This window comes from Dromaius novaehollandiae, chromosome 16 (genome assembly GCF_036370855.1).
Source record: "Dromaius novaehollandiae isolate bDroNov1 chromosome 16, bDroNov1.hap1, whole genome shotgun sequence".
In the NCBI taxonomy this organism is placed as follows: domain Eukaryota; kingdom Metazoa; phylum Chordata; class Aves; order Casuariiformes; family Dromaiidae; genus Dromaius; species Dromaius novaehollandiae.
The window spans coordinates 14735257-14756882 of record NC_088113.1 but is presented as its reverse complement, the minus strand read 5'-3'; the positions used below and the strand labels follow the sequence as shown (position 1 = coordinate 14756882).

Genomic DNA, 21626 nt, shown 5'->3' with positions numbered 1-21626 from the left:
TTCTAATCCCTTCCCTCCCGCATGTTTCCTATGCATGAGTTATGGCCTCTCTGGGTGCATCTACTGGTACATCTACAAGTGCGAGCCTAGAGGAGCTTGATCATAAAGCTGGCAGTCCTCCACCCTGCATGGCTGGTCTTTGGCACAAGTTTCAGGACGGTTAAGGCCTGTGGAGGAACCCCTGCCAGCAAGGTGGATGAGTGGCCGAGTATCTGTCCTATTGCTCTCTGGCTGCCTGCACCTTCTCCTTACTCTTGCAGTACAGTCTGCTGCCTGAGGTCTGGCAGGTAAATCAGTCGGGATCTTCCTCCAAATGTCCACAGCAAAGCCAGCTGAAAAAGCAGGTGACAGGGCAGAGGGACCTCAGGGCAGAGGACCATGGGGCTGGGCGAGGGAGCAGCCCTGGCCTTACTCCTAAAGTGGTCCATTTGCACCTCTTCCGAATGCAACTTTTCAACTTTCTCTTGCGGCGTTTGTAAAATTGCATCTATTGTAACGGAAAAGTTGAACTGAGACCCATCATCAAAACAAACTGTTTCAATTCCTGACCTATTTTTATTTTTAGATTTGCTTTGCAGAAAATACTTAATTGCCTTTGATTTTCCTTTTTGCTGCTCTTTGGAGCAGAGGGAATTTCAAAATATGAAGAACTGACCTTACAGCCATGTCTATTCAAAACATTTCATCTCTGAATTGATTTCTGTATGTGTTTGTGTCATAAGTCACCATATATAGAAGGGGAAACCAAGGTATGTTTTATCATAGCTGCTAAATAATTGTTAGAACTGGGGTTGGATTTTGGGAATGCCTTACTGTTAGTTCCCTCTTCTTATCACCAGACTTTCTTTTCCAATATGGATAGCAAAGGCATGTTGATCTTTACAGAAACCTCATATGACATTAATGTGCAGATTCATTTGTGCCTTGATCTAGTGTGCACATACTTACACTAGAATGTGAAGGCATATAAGATTGTTGCTGTGCATAAAAATATTGCTGTGAAAATTGAGCATCGTATTTACAGTTCCTCAGGCAAACTTTGTTACATTTAATATGACATTTATTTTGGTAACTAACATGTTGGGTGTTCAGACAGAACCAATGTGTACTAATACATCATAATTTTAGCATTCATGACTCACTGATTTCAGGAAGTAGCTAAAAGATAAATATCAGTTCAAGAAAAAGTAAAAAAGGAACTTCTACTTTTTTCTCATAAGGAAGCAAAGCATCATTATTGTTTCTTTCAGTTCTCGGTATAAAAGGAAGTAACACTTGATAAAAATCATTGGCTGCAAGATTTCATGAGAGAGAGAGGGAGAGAGAGAGAGAAAGAGAACAGTGCTGTGGAAAAGCAGGTGTGATTCATGAATAAACTATAGTTTGTAACCTTATCGGATACTGATGAAACACGTAGAATTTTCACAGACATGGATAACACAAGGACACAAGACACTTTTTCACAGGTAAAGGCAGAAACTGTTATGGTTTATGTGAAAGTGCTATTAGTTGTGCATAACCGAAGAGATGGCATATCAGCAACTGAAAATGGCTTTGTGTTTTATTGGCAGGGAATTTGCAGTAGATTGTTTAATGTACTTGATTGTTATATGATACAAGCTCAGACTGGCTTAATTTATTATATCCGAAAGTGTTTGCAGAAGGTGGTTATGCAACAACATTTTTCTGAACTGTGCTTTATTCTTAAGAAAGTTGAAATGTGCAAGGTTTTCCTGATATAGAGAAAGGGAGAAGGAGAGAAAATCAGTCTTTTTATTGCCATGTGTGAGAGGATCTATTAATACTATGTATTATCTGCACTAAAAATTTCATATGGTAATTGGAGGGAAAAAAGTGTTTTGTATTATAGGCAAATATAGTCTTTTGATAATCATACTCGAATTTGATGTGACTGATATGCCAAAATTGAAAGTACATCAGTTTGTAGCACTATTGAATTTGTCTGGGAGTGTCTGCCAGATGTATATTCTTTTAGCATTCTGCTTGTTTCAGTACTTGCACATTCGGAAGTCCTCTGATCTGAGGAATTAAGCAGTAGAAAATTCCTTTTTAGCTAGGAACAATGATAGCATACACTGGCAGAGATTCCAAGATGTACAACTTAGTGCAAAGAGCAATCGGAAGAGGGAATGGGTGTGTTAACGGTAGACTGGTGGGGCATGACGGAGTGGTCTAAATTAGTCCTGGGCAGATACCAATGCAGGCTTGGCTACCAGGTATTATGCACATTGAACAGAACTTGAGAGCTGGGGAGAATCAAGCCCTGTTTCCATGATGTCACTTTCTCACTGAGAAGCATGAGATGCTCATTGAACAGATTTACTAGATAAGGCTCTAGAAAAACCCAGAGCAATTGCATAAACCAACATGAAACCTCTTTATTGCTCTCTGGCTCATGGGAAGATGGGCACAGAACAAAATTCTGCCTTGGTTTACCTCCATGCAACATCAGTGTTCCTGGTCTTCAAAGATTTTGCTGAGGGCAGTGTAACAGGTCACCTATAGATGAGTTATTTAGCTTGACAGATGTTAATTGCTTCACATGAAGTAATAACCCCTGAAGTCTAGTTAAATTGCAGGTCACATCCAGCACGATTCAGCACAGCAACATGCTGAGGTGCCGGGATCCATTCAGAAAACTTTTGATGATGGTGGTGTTGAAAGTTCAGAAATCAGATCTGGAAGGGTTTTCTCTTTTCTTTGCTGTCTGCAGTCTATGTGTTTATTGCTTAGCACTGGCTCACCTGCCTGCATTCCATCTTGGGAATCATTGCTCTCATTTCATATATCAGGTACTACTGGGGATGTCTGGGACAACACACAGGTGGAAATAACCAAACGTTTGCTACCAAAAAGGGCTTACGTGAATGAGAATCAGAAAGCAGGAAACAGTAACCAGATGGTGCTACTTTTTCCTTTCTTTCACTTCTCAATGCCTGCAGTAAAGCATATGCACAAAGCTTGAGTTGTGCATTCACCAAAATATTTGCAAAGCTAAAATAAGCCTGAGAAAAATGTGTGCTTGAAACTTCTTGTGAGCCTCTTTTAAAATTTGACCATATGTCTTCCTGCGGCTTTTCTTCTAAGTCTTCTGAGAGCCGATAAGATCATGGCATGAACTGGAATGGTTGTCAGCTCCTTCTGCTTTTCCACCTTGCTTTACTTTAATCAACCACTTTAAAGTACTTTATCCCCAGGGCTTTCCTATACAATTTTTGTTAGACTTTAGTTAAAGGCCACCTCTCCCAGGTGATTGATTTTTTTCTGGTCTTTTCCGAGGTAGCTTAAAGCAGATTTTCACTGTATATTTATCAAGGGATCAGTTCCATTTAAATAAGGCCAAATGAATCCATATCTTCTGATATGTATATTCATGAACACGTATCCAGCCTCAGCAACAGTAATTTCAGAGATGTGCTATTGTCATTACAATACAAATCAGAAATCTGATGTTCTCTTGATCTGTGGAGACTTCTAACAACTTCACTATACATATCGAGTGGTGGATCCACCACAGATGCGGATTCAGAACAATCCACTCCTTACAGTTAACCTCAAATGTTAACCATAGCACAGGGCTTGAGAGGGAGTTCAGCTTCCTTGCTCCTGCTGGTGATTTAAAGCTTAACGTTTGTAGCTTCTGCAGAGCTGCTGGATAAAACCTGCTGTATAAATGCATATTACTTGGAGTCTGCATCTGTATTTAAGAGCATTTAGCCACTTTTAGGCACACTAACACATCAATATGGAAACAGTGTGTGTGAGACCTTTCTTTGACTCTTCTAAAAACACCTCAAAAACTTGGGAGTGTGTGTTTCTTGTATAAGGCAATATCAAAAGACTCAGAAAGACTGCAATGAATTTTCATATATTTGCTACTCAGTGGGAAGTAGCCCATTAAATAAAGAACAGAAGAAATGCTGTAGCACAGGGATGACGTACAGCCTGAAATAGTTTTCCTCGTCATCCACACAAAAGTAGCAGCTGAAATTCCTCAGTAAAATTTCCTGCCACTGAGCCATTTAGAACTTTATCTGGCTTATTTCGTTCTCAATATTGGACAAACTCTTGAAATTGGGAACATAATGAATATTGTCAAGCATCTTTTGGACAGGAAATTATATCCCATGTTTAAGAAAGGACTTAAAGACACAGCATAAATAGATATCCAACTAACTGACCCTGAGGAAATCATCCTTATTTGAAAAATGTAGTCTACTTTTGTAGGAAAGCATTAAGAACATAGCAGATACATATATATATATATGAACAAAGATTATATTCTCCTAAATCTGTCAGAATATAGGAAGAAGATAACAAGGAGAAATACCCCCTTTCTATCTAAATATTTTGTTAGGATGATTCATTAACAAACCAGAATCCTGGGGGTGGGGGAGGAAGGGAAGAGTCAAAAATTCTTTTCAGTCCTTTTTTTTAAATACCCTTCACACATGGGTAAAATGACAGAAGATCTTGAAAAATATCATCTTGACTGGAATTTTGAATGTCATTCTGGTCCCTGCTTTGTCAATACACGGGCAGGATCTGGGGTCAAATTGACCGTAGTCGGTATCTTTGCACAGCGGCTTTAACAAGGAGAACTCCCCAAAGCCCAAGCTACTAACTGATCCCCAAAATATGTCAGCAGATAGATGCTCACTGGTTTTTTTGTTAGCTCTCAGATGTTACCTTGAATAGAACATGAAGAGCAGTTTGCTCATTAATTTTTTTCTTCTAATTAATGTAAAATTCACAGACATCCAGGAATACTGACTTAAACATGCATGGAATCAGTATTGCACTATATTGCACTTCATGCTCATTGCTTAGTATTTGTTAACCAATATGATCTATATAATACATAATGAATCCAGTCTTGATCAGCTTTTAAAAATTTTAGCAGCCCAACTCTTGCATGATATGCATCTTTCCTTTACAAGACATTATGTTGCAAGATGAGATTGTAAGCCTGTGAATAGAAGTATGCATGCTTTTCTCCAAAATAATTAGATGTTACTGTTTAATAGTCTGATAATCATCGTTTTCTCACAGAACTAATTGGACTATTGTGTTAATAAGCAAATATGGTAATCCTCAATAGTTCTTTTCACCATGGGTTATTTTAATTACTGTAACTAAAGGCATAGAACATTATTATTTTAGTTACAAACTGAAATACTTCTGTGTCAACTACCTTTGCTATTCTATTACAGTCCATTAAATGGTATAACGAAGTTTTACCTGGATACACCAAGAAAATAAGCCATGAATCAGGTTCTGTTATCTGGTTATCAGATTCTGTTTTGAAATCAGAAACTATTGCTTAGTAAATTCAGGACATGTTTGTGTGGTGGCAGGGCACCGAAATCAATGGGATTTTTACTCTTGTACTAATGTGTGTAGTATAAATCTTTCTGTAGTAGCTATTTCAAAGGCAATCTGCACCTACTTGGTTAAATCAGATCGCACGCATTTAATTCATTCCAACTGGCAAAAATGTTCAGCAAGATATAAAAGTCTCTTATTACATGAAAACCTTACTTTTTCAAAAAAAAAAGGATTACTTTATTTATATTTGTTAACGCAGTTTGTGTCTGTGGACATCAACATTTTGAAGGGAAACAAACTGACGGTGGAAGAGAATGTAAACCTCATTTAGTAATGATTTAAGTATGAAGCAAAAAATGAAAACTGAGTGAACCTGTGCTTCTGTGCTAAGCATTTTGGCCATTCATCATGCAAACTGTTGTTAGAGCAAGCTGGGAACTAGTTCACACTGGGAACTCCTGCATTTTTATTGAGAAGTCTGCTGGAGGCAGACATTTGGTAATACCAGTTGCAATGTGAGGCTTTCCATAACTGCTTTCTCAGGCCATTCACAGTAGCATTCTGATCAGGTGTACTTTTAGCATGAAATAACTGGTGCAGTTAATGTCTTAATCATTGCAATCTGTAGGAGAAACTGAACAGTTTCACTGCTCATTGTATGGTGCCTCTCTCTGTACATACGTACACATACAGAAATTTCCTAGTGTGTCAGTGTATGACAGTATCCATACCAGAACTTCAAATTTCAGAGAGAGAAAACTTGCTATCATACCTAAACATTCTGCAGTTTAAATTTCTATTTTGAGTGCTACCTGTAAAGCTATTTTGGTAGCTATGTGAGAAAAAATACTAGCAGGTAATTCAATCAAAATATCACGTTAAGATTGCTTGATGTAATATTGCTCGTTTAACATGATGTAAGTAGGTGAGGCAGCAAGATCATAAAATCCATGGATTTTAGCAATGCACATGCCTTTAGATAGACAAAGGTTCTTATTTATGTTTCTTCTGTGAAAGCACCTGGACTGAGTTGTAAAAAAAGTGTGAGTGGAAAACTCATAATAATACTATTCAGAGGCCATTGTGAATTTTCACTTGAAGATTTAAAAGTATAAAACTGTCTCTTTATTCTCCTGGATTGCCCCTGGGAAACATACACCTTAGCCTTAGTTATCAGTACTATGTAAACTTAATAGAGGATTAGCAGCTAAAGGGTATGAAGTGGAAAGCAGACTGCCGCTAATGTGGCAATCATATTTGAGCTCTATCAGTGCTGCAGAACATGCCCTGCTCTTTTCTTCCTGTTCTCTTTTTCACACTTCTTGAGATGAGAGGAATGTTAAAGGGAGCTGCTTAAATCACACTGTGCAAAGCGCCATTGTCTGGGCTCTGCATAGCTGAGGGCATCCCCTTTCCTGCCTCACGTTGCCCTGGCCATTTGTACAAGCGTGGCTGAAACAGGATCTAGGCCATGTGAGTTAGAATTTGGAAAACCTCGCTGTATTTCTTATGAGCTGAAGCTTACTGAAAAAGGTTTCTTTACAGGTCTTGCTCTTTGGTACTTCATCACAACAGTAATGCTGAGGCTGCGTAACACCCAGCCAAGCACTGTCAGTTCTGATAAAGCAGCATATGTTCCCTTGGAAGGATGGGTTTTCAGGGAGCATCTCTCTCTGCATTGAAAGTAAGCTCTCATCACAGGCTGAATGAAGTTTTTTAAATCTCATTTAAAATCTCTTAAATCTCTGACCACCATTTTCCCTGAAAGTGATGCTTGAAAAAAGCAATGAAACCATCTGTTCCTTGCATTTGGGCTTGGACTTAATTAATATGCAAAACATGTGCAAAAATATGGGTCAAACAAGTATGAGATTAGGCATGACACAAACCTAGTAAGGGATCTATCAAAACACCACCCGAGACTTTTGCATCCCTCAATGTTCATAAGGCTTTTTGTTTAATTCTTCTTACAGATCATCAGCGATGGGCTATAATCTTCCCTAGACAACTATTTGCTTATTGTTATCCTTGTGCTTTCTCCAGACATCTAAGCTGAACCTCTTTTGCTGTAACTTAATTCCTATTTCTTCTTACCCTTTCACACAGCAAACAACCTACTCCTTTTCTTTTCTTTTCTACAGCAGATGTTTATGTATTTGAAGACTGTGACTCCCTCCAGTCTTCTCTTCTTTAGGCTGTGAAATCCCAGGCCTTTCACTCTTTCCCTGTAAGCCATGTTTTTTATTTCTCTGACTATTCTTATTGTCCTGATCTTGACTTCCTCCAGCATGTCCGTACCTTTTTTTAAGACATGGCAAACTTCACACAATATTCCATCAGGAGCCTTTACCAATGCTGAATATTGGAAAGATCACTTTGTGCTTTGCAGGCTATGCTGCTGTTTACAACCTCCCGGCGGGATGCTTGCCTTTTGTTGCAACAGCATGACATTGTTAACTTATGTTAGGTGGTAAGCTACTATAACTTTAGGTGTTTTTCTGAAGAATATCTGTTCCTAAGCCAGCCTTTGTGCAGCTGGTAATTCCTGCCAAAGCGTAGACTTTTTCACTTGTTGAACTGCATACTATTATTTCTCTAATTTGTCAAGTTTGTTTTGAATTTCTATCCTCTTTGCAACTTGCTTGCAGTTCTTTCCACCTTTCTGTCAAAATCTGCAGATGTAATAAGCAAAACCTCTAGTCTATCACTCAGGTCATTAATGAAAACATTGAATAGTACAAGACCAAGTCAGTCTCCTGTGCAACACTGCTCAATATATCCTTTGATTTTCGACAGTGAAACTCAGGTAATTACTTTTTGAGTATAGTTTTCTAACAGGTTCCAAATCTGTCAGTACAGCAGGATCCTGCTGAGGACGTCCAGGTCTGTTAAGTGGTGATCCGGGGAAACACCAAAGTAATTGCTTCATACTAGACCTGTAAACCATCAGTTTTTCAGAGAGTACTTTGTGAAATGTGTAAGTATTGAGATTCCTCAATTTGGAGCAATTTTCAAAAATGGAACTAGGTAGATTTATCCCAATAAAATAGTGAATTATAATAAAATATCTTTGGGCTCCTCCAGCTTCTATTGAAAGTGGCAGAGTTTCCAGGGTTTTCAAAGAAATCAAGCTATTGTTTGATGAATATCTTCTTCTTTGAATAAATCTTGACAGATATTATTCAGCCAGATATAGATCTGAACAAATAATGCAAAACATTATTATAGATGGATAATTTATTTGATGAATAGCAGCACTCTTTGACAAATAATATTAGTCTATCTTTATGACTGGCTACAAAAGATGGTTTTGCCACATAAAAATATCACATCAGTCATCTATATTGCTATTTCATGTAAAATACAAGTGAATGGTTTTCTGATACCACCTATCCTAGAAGAAAACCACTGTTCTGCAAGCAGGAGTACTCAGGAAACTTTGAGCCAGGTTCGCAGCCAATGTAAGTGAATACAATAGGAGATAAAAGTTTGTAACAGTAGACTGGAACTTTTACCACAATCCATATTGTGTCCATTGTATTCGAAGTAACTAAAATGCCATCTTCAACATGCAGGCAGAATGGGATTAAAGGCAAATATTCATAATAAACTGAGCCAGTGCCTTTGATTAAAAACAAGTTTTTTTTTTTTTGAAAGAGTTTGAAACAAAGAAGTTGCTACTTGAAATTTCATCACAAGTCAATCACTGCATTGCGTCCTGGCAATTATTTTTAAGTTTCTCCATTGTATTTGCTTCGCAGAAAGTGTTGCATACTGTAGCTGGAAGGTGCTGAATCAAGACAAAATATGCAGAAGTCTTTACCTCAAAGTCACTTTATCCTGCTTTGCTAGATGAAATACAAAATCTTCTATTATTAAGAGCCATTTTTGAAAAACCGGACTGTAAAATGAATGAAAATACGACCCTTTGCTGGATATAAAGTTTCAGGCATATATGTTAAAACAGTGTATCTCACATTGTGTGGCAACACTCACATTCAGTCTGATTTATGCCCAGAAATCCATGGTATGTCCATAAGGCAATACGTAGCTGCTGCTTGCATCTTCCTGCTTGGCCTGAGCCCCGTTGTCTTTTGGAGCATTGGTCCTATTCAGTGCTAAAAAGAAGATGCTTCCGTATGGTGCAAAGGATGAGGAACAAGTTCTCTGGGTCCCACAGCAGCGAGAAGCTACTTGTTTTATCTGTTGCTCCTTGGGGCAAGCAGAGGAGAATATTTAACTCTATTAATGCTTAATGAGGACAAGGGTAAGGAATGCTTAGCAATGAATGGCTTTACTAGCTTCGAATAAAAATGTTATCCCTTTTGCACAGGGAGCAGGATTTCTGCATGACTTGGTTTTGTTGCCACAGGAAATGATAGAGCTCAGTGCACGTTAGATATGATCTTCACCTAAGCGAAAGAAATGTCTCATGAATCGTGCCAGTATTTGTAATAATTGCGATCACATGTAGAGCTGACTGACAGCCAGATTTCTTGCTCTACGTCTCCAGGGGTGTATGTGCACACATTCCAGGAGTCTTTTTATTTTAGATTGCTGTCATATTATTATGATTCAGGTAGGATGGTCCACAGAATAAGAATAAGCTAAGCAAAAGGTACTGCACATAGCTCAAGTTCCTCTGCAGGTAGTGAAGAGAGAGACTTCAGCTGGTCAGACAGGTCTCTCAGGTGCTGAACTCCCATGTGGACATGCCTAGGTATCTCCCTTGACTACACAGAAGTCCTCGGGGAACAGCGTGGTGGGAGGGAGGAGCTGAACCAGCGTGTATTGCAGCACGAATGTTAGGACGAACACAGAAAGAGAGGCGTTAGCCTGCCTTTTCCCTGAACTGTTTCCCGTGGTTCTGCATACCTTCTGCTGCTTTATGCAGTCAATTTTAAATGGCTCAGATAAAGTGGCTTTAACCCCTTTTGCTTGGTTGGTGCTCAGAAAGCCTGAAAGGTGTCATTAGGGTCATATTTACCACAGCGTGGAGACTACATGCGAAACCTCCCATCTCTCGCGGGGCCCCTGGCGAGCCGGGGCTGGGTAACCGGGGGACGGCAGGAAGCCCTGCAAGGGCTCGTGTCGGGTACGCCCCGGCAGCAGCCCCAGAACAAGCCAGAAATCTCATACCTCGCCATCAGACACATTTTATACCATGTCCAGGCCAAAAATATAAACACCTCACCCTGTAGATTAATGGATATAGGGAGATTTCCTGGAGCCCCACACTTTTCCTTCAATTGTGAGGGTTGATTTTTCTTTCAAATCAGATATATATCTATACTGAGTTTTGGGTGGGTGATAAAACTTTAATCTGTATCAAACAAACTTCTTTAACCTGGCAGATGAAGGAATGCGTTATTAATGGAAACTCATGTATTTCTCTAAGTTGCACTTTTCATAATAGAAACATTTAGTTTTTTCTTTTTTAACAATTCTGTTATTCAACCTTGTCTAAAAATGTTCTGTTTGGTTGCACCAGTCACATTCTATTAGACAATATAACACGATCTGACTTAGTGGCATTTCAGTGGATAATTTGACAAAAATCATTTCTTTTTAAGAAAAAATACAACCAAAACAAACACAAAAATGAGCATTACAAGAATTGTGATGTGCTGAGAGAAAAGCCCCACAGTTACAAAACCATAAAGGTCAGGATCTGTTACTCAAGTCTTGTTTGCAAGTAAAAATACCATGATAGCGCATGGCTGTCAAAAACCTAAGCGAGCCAGACAGACTTCTGACAAATAATTTTGACAGACCTCATAAGCTGAAAAGTGCCTTTTTTTGCCTCTCTCATCTTTTGCAATGTTTCCGTCCTGCTTACAGATGTGCAGAGAGAAAGAGAGTTAACAGAGACATTAGAACAACAGGGTGCTGTTAAAAATAACCTGTACAAAGCATCGTCTTTTCTGTGCTCTCTGGGGAATGGATTAACTGTCAGCAGTCTAATTTACTAACTAGCCTTCCTGAATTTGCAATATATAAAATGACTCACTTCACTTTTGCAAACATTTGTCTCAATACATTATTAAGAAAATTAGAAGATGTTCCCTGTTGTTCTCATTTCTTAGGCAGAACTCCATCCTAGTGTGAAGGAGACTGGTGAAAATAAACAAAAGAATAAAGAAATGAATTTTTTGCAGAGCCCCAAATGCATTCATTCTGCATATGATATGCAAAAAGAAAAAAGAAGAGATTTTGAAAATTTTCAACAATCCAAAAGAGAAATCTGCTTTTTGTCACAGGCAAATTACAAAAAAAGGTCTCAGTTTTGTTAGACATACTGTGGCAAGGTTTCTTGGTCCAGGATGGAATATTTCATCAGAATTGCAAACCTCAACATAGCCAGTGCTTCAGGCGCTGCAGAGTATGGAGTCTACTTGCATGAAAACAGGGATGGTAACCTGAGTTACCTATTCTAGAAAAAAGTTGAGAACTTTCTATTTTGCAAGTTGTAACTCTTGTTTTTTTCACCACTCTTAGGAAGCATCCCTACAAATGTGCACAAAATGTTGTGTTGTCAAACAATGCAGTAAGATCCAAATGAAAATTAAGCAAATACATTAAATTACTTGTCCACTAAAGCAAAGGAGATAAATCCTTCTTTTGTTTATATGAATCAGACCGTGCTCTGCACATGAGGCTATGATGTTGTCTTTGTGTTATTATTGTCATCCTGGTGCAAAGTCTTTGAACCTTTTACCATGCAAAAAGGTCTAACTGTTGTGAAAATACTAATGTACTAATGTTGTGAAAATGCTAATGTACTAATGTGAAAATACACTTCCTATCAAGAAATGCTATCCTGTATAAATAGGAGCTTGCACTTTAAAGCTGGCAGAATTTAGCCTTAAGGAAACTATATTTTTCAATTCAGATATATCCATATTCTTGTTTGCTTACACAGGGACTGTTCAGTGGGGAATTATCTTGTTAAAATCTAATCGTATACAGTGTATGTGTGGTGTAAATATATGGCCATTTAAAATTCAAAACCAGAATGTGGAGGTCATTGTAGGAACCTTATGTGCCTCAGCAAGTATGAATGAATTACCAAACTGCTTTTATTCTTTCCTCAGTGTTCACGTTGCTATTTGCAGCTCGGAGCTATGCCATAAGTTACCTTTATATTAGCACTGAAAATTCCGAGGCTTTGAAAACAAAATATTTCTTCTTCTTTTGCTCCTAGTTTTATTTGTAGGCTGTAAAAAAAATACAGCTTGTCTGTCGATCATAAGCTGATTCAAACATTAGAAATTCACTAAGCTTAGGTGGGTTAATGTAGTGTGGCTCGGAATAAAAGGTAACCTGTGGATTTAATAGCCTCTGACCTCTGTCATAGGAGAGGTTATTTATATGTTATGTTGCCCGTCAGACCTGTGCCGGGTGACTGGGGCTGGGATGGGTGGAGAGGTCCCCGATGCCGGGCTGCATCGCTGAGGCTCTCAGCGGAGGAGCTGCTATGTCTGTGGGCAGCTGCAGGCGCAGGTAAAGCACACGGCTGCTGGGGGCTGGAAGCTGCCGGGGGCGGCGACGCAGCTGCAGCCCCGCTGCCAGCTGTGCCCCGCCGGGGCTGGAGAGCCAGCCGTGCCGCTGCCGCGCGGGTGGCAGGCACCAGGCTTGGCGGCAACGCTGGCTGCTCGCGGCAGACCCTATCTCTGCTCGCCCTTCCTCTTCCCGGGCAGCAGCCCGACAGCAGACCTAGCTCTCCAGGGATCCCCATCTTTCCTCTAGCTCTTCTCCTTCTTCTTATGGTGGGAACAGCAAAACCCAGTCCAGGTCCCGGTGCCGCATCCTTGCGTCAGTCAAAAGCAGATCTGCTTGCGCTGCTGAGATGCTTTGAGCTGGCTCTCTCTGAGTGCGATAGTCTCTCTGGGCAGCTCCAGTTGCAGGGGTGCAGGGGGAGCAGGTGGGTGCCCCTTCCCAGTCTGACTTTGGCTGCAAGCCATAGCCATCCCGAGAAAACTCTCCTTCCCTCTCCCCGTCCTTCTGTATGGCCTGCGCGACGCTCGTGGGGAGGGATCTTCACCCAGCCGATGCCCAGATGGAGGAGTTTTAAAAGGATGGCTTAAAAGAAATTACAGTGTAGCAACTTATCTCCTGGTGGTAAAGTCATTTTCCAAGGATGTAGGAGACATGGCAGTGGCCACACAAAGGGATATTCTAGCTCAGCTACTGGACAGAAGAACTGCAAGTGTCTGGGTCGAACCTGAGAACACCAATTGGAAGAGGCGATAGAGGGAAAAATGTGGGCACCTGGGGAGTGTGTGACTGCCTGCTGCCTGGGAAGCTCCTGGCACAGGTCCTGTGCTATGCTGGTAACATGTACATGTTCCTTCCAAATTCTCAATTCTGAATACTGTTCAGGTGTGGATGTTACACTAGCAAACCCTCTGGTCTGTCTAAAATGGCAGTTATTTGTTCCTTCGACAAAGTCTGTGAAAGAGCTTTACCCACCAGCTAAGGCACTGTACTTGTAGGCACCTGGTTACTCCACTTTCCTTTTTTGCCTTGCTTGATTCTTATTTGGCATTACAACCCACACCTGGTTCACTTAAGAGCAACATAAATTTGTATGCAAGCTTCTTCACAGTATACCTTCTTTTTTGAGTATTTTTGGTATTTGAGTATTAACTTATTTTGACAAGTTCATGTGACAGCTGTACCTGGTGGCACAGACATACGTTTTTCTCCCCTTCACCCTGAAAATTTCTAATGATCCTGATTTAGCTTTCACAGTGTTTGTATGCAGTATTTTACACTAAGGGTAAGGCACAGGTGAGCATGTAAAATTGATGTTTTCACTTCTTGCCAGATTTTCTAACTAAAAAAGATTTCCTCCCGGCAGTTCTATCTCCAGATATTACCACCCCATCTTCTAAAACTGTAAAAGCCCCTGTATATTTGATATCTTGTAGACTCTCACCCGGTTTCAAAGGGATATTATATTTGTTGAGCAGGTTGTCGATAGAACATAAAATATGAATGAAATTGTAATTTTATGGCAGATTCTGGAGCTGTAACTGTCACAAGTACTCTGTATCCTCCATAGCCAGATAAAAAAACATTCCTTAAAAATATTTGATTGGCCTTTGTTCCAGCTAAGCCAAGAAAAAATCCTCAAAATTATGAACATGGTGAAAAATAAAGAAGTGAGCATTGAAGGAGCTTTGCATTTGGCACAGAAGGAGGTGCATGCTGAAAAGGTAAGGTCACTCCTTTTATCTATCTTGCAAGACATTCAAGCATAAGAGCATATTCTGGAAAGCCTGTTTGTGTGTTAGGAGCATATCTGTATTTCTTTCAAAGAGGTAGTCCCAATTTGTGTAAACATGTACACGTCAGCTTATAACCAAACAGATCGGTTACTGATGGCTAGACTCTGCTGCCACAGTTGTGCAGCCATTATCCTAAGGAATCAATATCCCCATGTAAATGCTGAGGCTACAGTGATGTGATTACCTGGATTAAGTAGTTTAAATCTAGAGCAAATGTGTTCACATATTCATTAGTCTCTCAATACAGCATAAAAGTACTGTAACAATAGAAGTATGTAGGGCAAAATCCTTGGTTACTCACTGACACTGTGAAGCGCCTCAGAAAAACAGCGAATCTGAGGAGTCTCTTAGTGTTGTGTTGTCCTTGGGTCATGTGTGATCATCATAAGAGGTTCTGAGATGGTGCACTGTTACGTGTCTCCACAGGAATGGCCACAGAATGCAAAGTCTAGGCCACCGTGACTTGAATTCCAATATTGCCTGCGATTGGCCATCGCCCTCCATCAGCCAGGAGTAGAATCAGTGTGAAGGTGGCTGTTTTTTTGGTTCTACAACCACATACCTTTGCTGAGCATAGGTCAGCAAGACCAAAGGGTCTAGTCCAGAGACTTCTTAAAAATCAGATTGAGACACAAAAATTTCAATTCTTCTGCTGTTAAAGACTTCCTCTGTTCACTGAAAATCCAAAGTGGCTCATTAATCTCTTTCCATGTAGAAAGCATGAAAATTCTTTCATGAGAAAAGTAGAAGTTGATAATGGTGAGCCAAAATGGTTTGAGAGTACAGGGTGTACATGAGATAGATTCATTAGTGAATGAGCCTTGTCCTCCTTTCCTTACTCCCAGTATTCTAGTATCTCTTTCACGGCAATCTTCTGTCCATTATCATCTGAGAATTGCCAGAAGGGAAATCCGAAATCCTTAGAGAACTTTTCACTTTCTATTTCCCCTTCTGATCTGGATTTTTGAATCTGCCTCCCTTTGGGAGCATCTACAGGAAACCACGAAATCTTATAATACGCTAATGGCATAATCTCAAAAAGTTTTGCACCATAGGAGCTATTAGTGATCGTGAGATAATCTTGATGTGTTCTTTCACTTTTAAAAATAACTTTCTAAACTACTTATTAACTACTTGGCAGGAAAGAAGTGAAAGTAGAATGAGAAGGAGAAGCAAAAAATAAGTACTAATAAAGAAAGCAGCAAAAGTTTTGCAGAAAGGCTGCAGCCAACAGGAGGTTAAGCTCAACAGCATAAGAGTATATGTACATGTGTTCTTAGAGTAAGAAGAAAATGAATTCAAATGAGAAAAAACTTAATTAGCTAAAACTAGCTAAAACTCAACTAGCTAAAACTAGCATTACTATCATTTTTTGATCTGGGCTCTGGATGATTTCTACTGATTTTTATCCTAAGCTTATACTGCAAGAAAAGAAACAATTGCCTGAGAAATAGGTTGTGATACTTGCAGTTATGTGACATTATCACCTTTTCTACATACTGCAGCTTAACATTTCTGGACTTAACCATCTGCAGAAGTGTCCAGCATTCATGAGTCCTATCACGTGTTTCAAGTCAAAAGTAAAAATTCCGAAACTACAGAGTTCCTCTTTAGAGTACAGGAGGAAAAATTAAGCCGACAGCAAGACTTTAGGCAATAACTGTTGGTTTTAAGAACTTACTGTACTGTTAAATGAAGCAGAAGAGACAGAAGAATAACTATAAGGTAGATTTCAGCTTCTGCCTCATTTTATGACACCAAAGAGGCCCTGTCGCTGTATGTAAAAGGATGCGCCTTTGTTGCAGAGGAAATCTCCTAATTAGCAAGACACTTTTGTATAGATTAACTGTTATAGAAGTAACATGCTAGAAGAGGTTCCTTCTCTACTTCTGGTGTATTAAAGTTGTTGTGATAACTAATTATTAGAACAAAATGAAATTTAATATAGCTATATCATGACCTTCCCTTCACTGCGCCAACACTGAGTGCATTTTCCTGAAGATTATCAAATTAGTCATTGTCCATACACGTGGTAGAGCTGGCATTAGGGACCAGATGACAGATTGCATACCCTCACACAGTGTGAACAAATATCTGCCTTTTTACTGCACTCTGTTCAAGGATTTGTAAATATTTTTCTTTAAAGTCGGATATGGTCTTCCTTTGCTGGTTAGTTTGTCTAATAAACTGCTCATACTCATATGTTTTGAAATGCACTTAGCACAGTTCCAAGGGCTCTGCTCATTTCTCCCTACTCAAACCCTGCCTTCCTGTTTTCAGCTCTCCATTTGCCTTCCATCCTAATCTTTGATCCCTTCATTAGCTCAGCAGAAGTTGTGGATATTTGGTACTTGTAAAAATCAGACCAAGAAGGCACTTCCACACATCTCCACAGCTCTTCTACAAAGCCTCCACCATTGCTTGACCACGGTTGACAGAGGGAGATTTCACCTAAGAGCACTACTGAATTTAATGGATCAAAGATAATGCAGTATGGACATATCGCTGATTTCTACTTTGTTTTTCAGGATTCAGAGGATTTGCTAACTGGGTCACAATTTAACTTCAGTATCTACAAATACAAACACTATCGATGGCAGAAACGAATTTTGCAGGTAATTTTACAAATTATCACCTTTGAAGAAATACATTATGCTCAATAAGTGATAAAACTAGTTTAATAAGTTCTGTGGTTCAGTAAATGACCTTAATTAAAATCTACCAGAGTGGCACAAGATACCAAACCAGCTTTCTACCTTTTAGACCAAAAGGATTCTGGGAGTAGTATGTGACACTTCCTCTACTGAGCCCCCAACAGGGCTGTAGAATGGACTTGAAGATCTAAGAGGTTATTTCACCTCTAAAAAACATGATTCATCACAAAGATGTTTGACTGATAGATTCCACCTGGGAGTTCTTATTTATTAGTTATCAATTGTAAATGCATATATGTGATATAAACGTACTCAAATATTTGTCCCCTTTGACAGGATGTCACTTCAGCCGCAGTCTCTAGATCCTACCTATGCGCTTTCAAACAAATGTTCCTGGGGATACTCAGAAACACACGTCCCATTTAAAGTAATTGAACCCAGGAATTCCTAATGCCCATATACATTTTGGCAGATCTGTCCCAAAATGTTGACTTGCAAGTCATTAGGTTAAGATTTAATAATTTGGTTTCTAAAACGTTCATTTGTTTTTCAAAAATTAAAGTTGATTTCCTAACAGGTTCACAAACCTGCCATCCCAGTAAGAAACTGAGCTACATCCCCTAAAGAGATACAATTTATTTTATTTTTCATAGCCCGGGCCAGGACCTCAACAGGTGTCAACTGAGGCAGGTTCACTGACTTCAGTGGAGTCAGTCCAGTTAACTTAATTCCAGCTGAGACTGTAAAGCATTGTAAATAAAGTTTTAATTTAAAAATAAGTCTTTCTTTGCTGTAGATACCTGTTCATCAAAGCTTGCACGTTACATGTACTTCACAAATTACATGTTTCTATGCTGACAGTGCTATGTGAGATGACTAGAAACTGGGAACATCCTCTGGGCAATATTTAAAGATTCCGATAGGAATTTTAAGGAAACTTGCATTTTTGATCATCAAGCTGAGTCCACCAGTGTATAAAGAGAGAACTGCAGTTTGCAGGGCTGACAGTCTGGGATCTTTGGAAAACATTATATTCCTATCTGTGCTAAAATAAAAATGCAGATTTTGAGGCAAATACCTTATTGATTAATGCTGCTCATAAGGTTATTAGCTTTTTTGGTTTCACTCAGTGTTGATGACTGTCTTTCACTGTTTTGCCAAGTAGACATTCCTTTTTACTCCCTCACTGAGATTGCATCATGCATGATTAGAATGTTTTTCCAGAGGAAGGTTTATCTGGCAGACTGTACATTTCGTCTCTGCTTGCTCTATTCTGTGAATTCTTTTTTTGTCATTATGAACCAATAAAGCTTTATTGAATTTTTATGTCATAATGGGACAACACTTCACCATATTAGAGCAAACTTCTGTCAGTAATACATGATAGTGATTTCCTGATTCTGTAAAATCAGTGACTAAAGCTTCATATTGTTTCCAGGAACCTGTATTTCACACAGTTTTTCCTGCAGTTTGAACAGAATTTGATAGTGAACATGCCCAAGTCATACATGCTAGAGGGCTCTTTGTTGTTGTTTATAATTGTTAATATCCATAAATATTCACAAATCTTTGAAATTAAAAGATTATTTGGTTAGACATAAAGCTGATAGAAATATGGATTAAGTTATAGTAGGTGTGGGAGATACCAATTTGAAAATCTGGAATAGTTTAATTCCAGTTCCCTGGTTACCAGCAGCCTTCAAGAGTCAGAGATGGTAATGAGAATGGTTCTGCTTTGGAGATTTCCCACGGTAAACAGAAATGAGGCAAAGGCCCCAGTGGTAGCATTTGGTTGGCATGGGCTGCACTATAGGAATGAAATGTGCCAGGGATCATTTACGGCCAAAGATAAAATAAGGCAAGATACGGCAAGATCTGGATCTGACACTCTTCTGAATTTGTCTTTGTGGGCCAGGTTCACTGAAGCTGGGCAGTCAGATAACATTCACTTCTCATTGTATCAGCAAAGCTGTTTCTGCTCAGTAGGGACTGACATACAGAACAGATACTGGAAATCATCTATGCCAATATTTGACATTTTAAATGTAGATTGTGCAATGGAAGAAGAATAAACTTGTTTTGGAACAAGCAAGTTTTAATTTTTATAGCTGTGAGACAGCAATAAAATAATTTTATTGGTTTTTAATATCACTCTCTTCACCTCTATGAATATGGACATACTATATATCTCTACTTACATACATATATATGCAAGAAATCTGTGTGTAGGTCAGATCTAAAGCAAAACACAATAACGTTTATGTCAGAAAGTAATCTCCCAGTAGAATTCCTTTTTCTGACACACAAGCTGCTGGTTAAAAATAACCAGCTTCACTTCATTTTAGTGCTGGGGCATAGGTTGAACCAGTTAGTAATTGAATCTCTGCTGAGATGGTCATGCTAATAGTTTGTGCTGCCACTACTGCTGAATGGGAAGTTTTTACACGGGGTTGTATATGATGAGGGAAATTTCAAAAGCAATAATACTTCAGAGTGATAAATTGATGCATATTTATCAAAAGAGATAGGGAAACAGAGTTACAATGAATATATATTTGTTTTGTAACTAAAACAAATATAGTACAGTATCTTGATGATGGAATGTCATTTTTTACTCTCATCGTTGGCAAAATAGATACATATTCTGTGCCGGTCCTTTATCTAAATGCCCTTGCATGTTAATATTGGAGATATTCTCTCTCCCTTTCAATGAAGAGAAAAGATGGAATCAAGTAATGAAGAACTTTCTGTTCTAGATTGATTTCAACACAAAAACCATTTTTAACATTGAAAAAGGAAATATTAAGAAACAGTTCCCCTTCTCCCAAGTCAAAGCCTGTGAAGATACTGAAAGGAGACGCTTCAGCATTGTGTTTCATGGGCGCCAAGATTATGAGTTGGAAGCAGTGTCTCTTGATGATAAAAGAAAGGTAAGTTTTTACACTGTCATAGATAGATTATTATAAATAACAAATAATATTTTGGTAGTAGCTGGCAGGTCCCAACCATAAATGAGCGTTGTTATGCTGTGTATTGTGCAAGCGCAGAAGTACATATGTCTTCATGCTATATGTGTTCGTTCATAGAACAAAGGGAATGTGAGCTCAGGATAAAGTTTGACCTTAGGATTTTGCTAAAGTTCACTCTGTGATTGAAGATGTGTGGCCAGCTAGGGATAGGATACAGTGAAAATAGATGCATTTCTTCACCTATACCTTGAATGTAGTTGGTCTAAGACTATATTGAAACAAACAAGCAAAACTGATGATCATATACACAACTGATTTTTAATTGAAGTTTTCTAGATAGCTGTTTCCTCTTTATACAAGATACATATTTATAAAAATGTATGCATTTAAGACAAATTAATGAGGCCATCATGATATTGTGAAAAAATAGAAATTCATCTGTTACCATCAAAATACACTGAAATTACAAAATTATCAGAGGAAGACAGCATATGTACAATTGCTAGATCTCTGTGTGATTAAATGATTGTTGCAAGATATTGTATGAACTGCTTGATTTTGAGGTTTCAGTTCCTTTTGAATTCCAGGTTCAATCAAATATTCCAAGTAATGTAATTAGACTCTACACTGAAATTTGAGAAACTCAAGTCATGATGTTAATGTTAACCTTCCACCTGAATGCAAATAACTCTCATGTTCAGGGGCGCTCAATTCCTAGAATTTGTTTTGTCCCACTACTGAAGTGCGGATGCAGGCTGCACAGTTTAGGTTGAGATACAAGCTCTCAGAAAGCATGGAAGAGTTCGTATCCAAAGTTTTGATTTAGCCCGTGGTAAGAGGCTTTTTGCAGGTGGAGTCCCCCCTGGTGAACCTTTTCGGCTCACACCATATAGAGAAACTTTTTCCCAGGTGAACAGCACTTTGTGGTTGATTAGGTTAATTTTCAAAATAGATTATGTTCAACAGGAGTACTCATAAAGGTACTTCCATTCTGCAGGAAGAACACGCAAATATGGTCCTGTATAACACTTCAAATTCACACCTGACTTAATCCATGTTATTTTCAAATGTAAGCAATTTTTCTGCTGGCTTCATCTGAGATTTCAAGACAAATCAATTAAGTACTAGCTGGACTTGAACTGAATTGAATGGAAACTTTGTCTATGAATTTATGTATATGAATTACAAAAAAAAGATTTACATTTTACAGTAAACCCTCCAGAAGGAAATTATACTATGCTATCCATAAATATATTCAGGAGTATAGTTATAATAACAAATTGCAATTAGGTAGCTTAGCATCATAGAAAGGCACTATTTCCTTTAAATTAAATTAATATTTTCTATCTATTTGGATACTT

At 38.7% G+C, this 21626-nt stretch overlaps 1 protein-coding gene across 2 annotated transcripts in view; it reads left to right on the top strand.

The window, feature by feature from the left end:
- The window catches only part of LOC112984223 (formin-F-like), a 52601-nt gene that overhangs the window by 3831 nt on the left and 27144 nt on the right, over nt 1-21626 (top strand). Inside the window, exons 1-4 of one of the 2 annotated variants that reach the window (XM_064521543.1) lie at nt 1291-1466; nt 14466-14570; nt 17171-17257; nt 20053-20226. In XM_064521543.1, coding sequence (XP_064377613.1) covers nt 1431-1466; nt 14466-14570; nt 17171-17257; nt 20053-20226 — 402 coding nt within the window. In that variant the 5' untranslated portion in view covers nt 1291-1430. Of the gene's footprint in view, nt 1-1290; nt 1467-14465; nt 14571-17170; nt 17258-20052; nt 20227-21626 lie in introns of those variants that run through there. The other variant, XM_026101920.2, reaches the window with a different exon arrangement.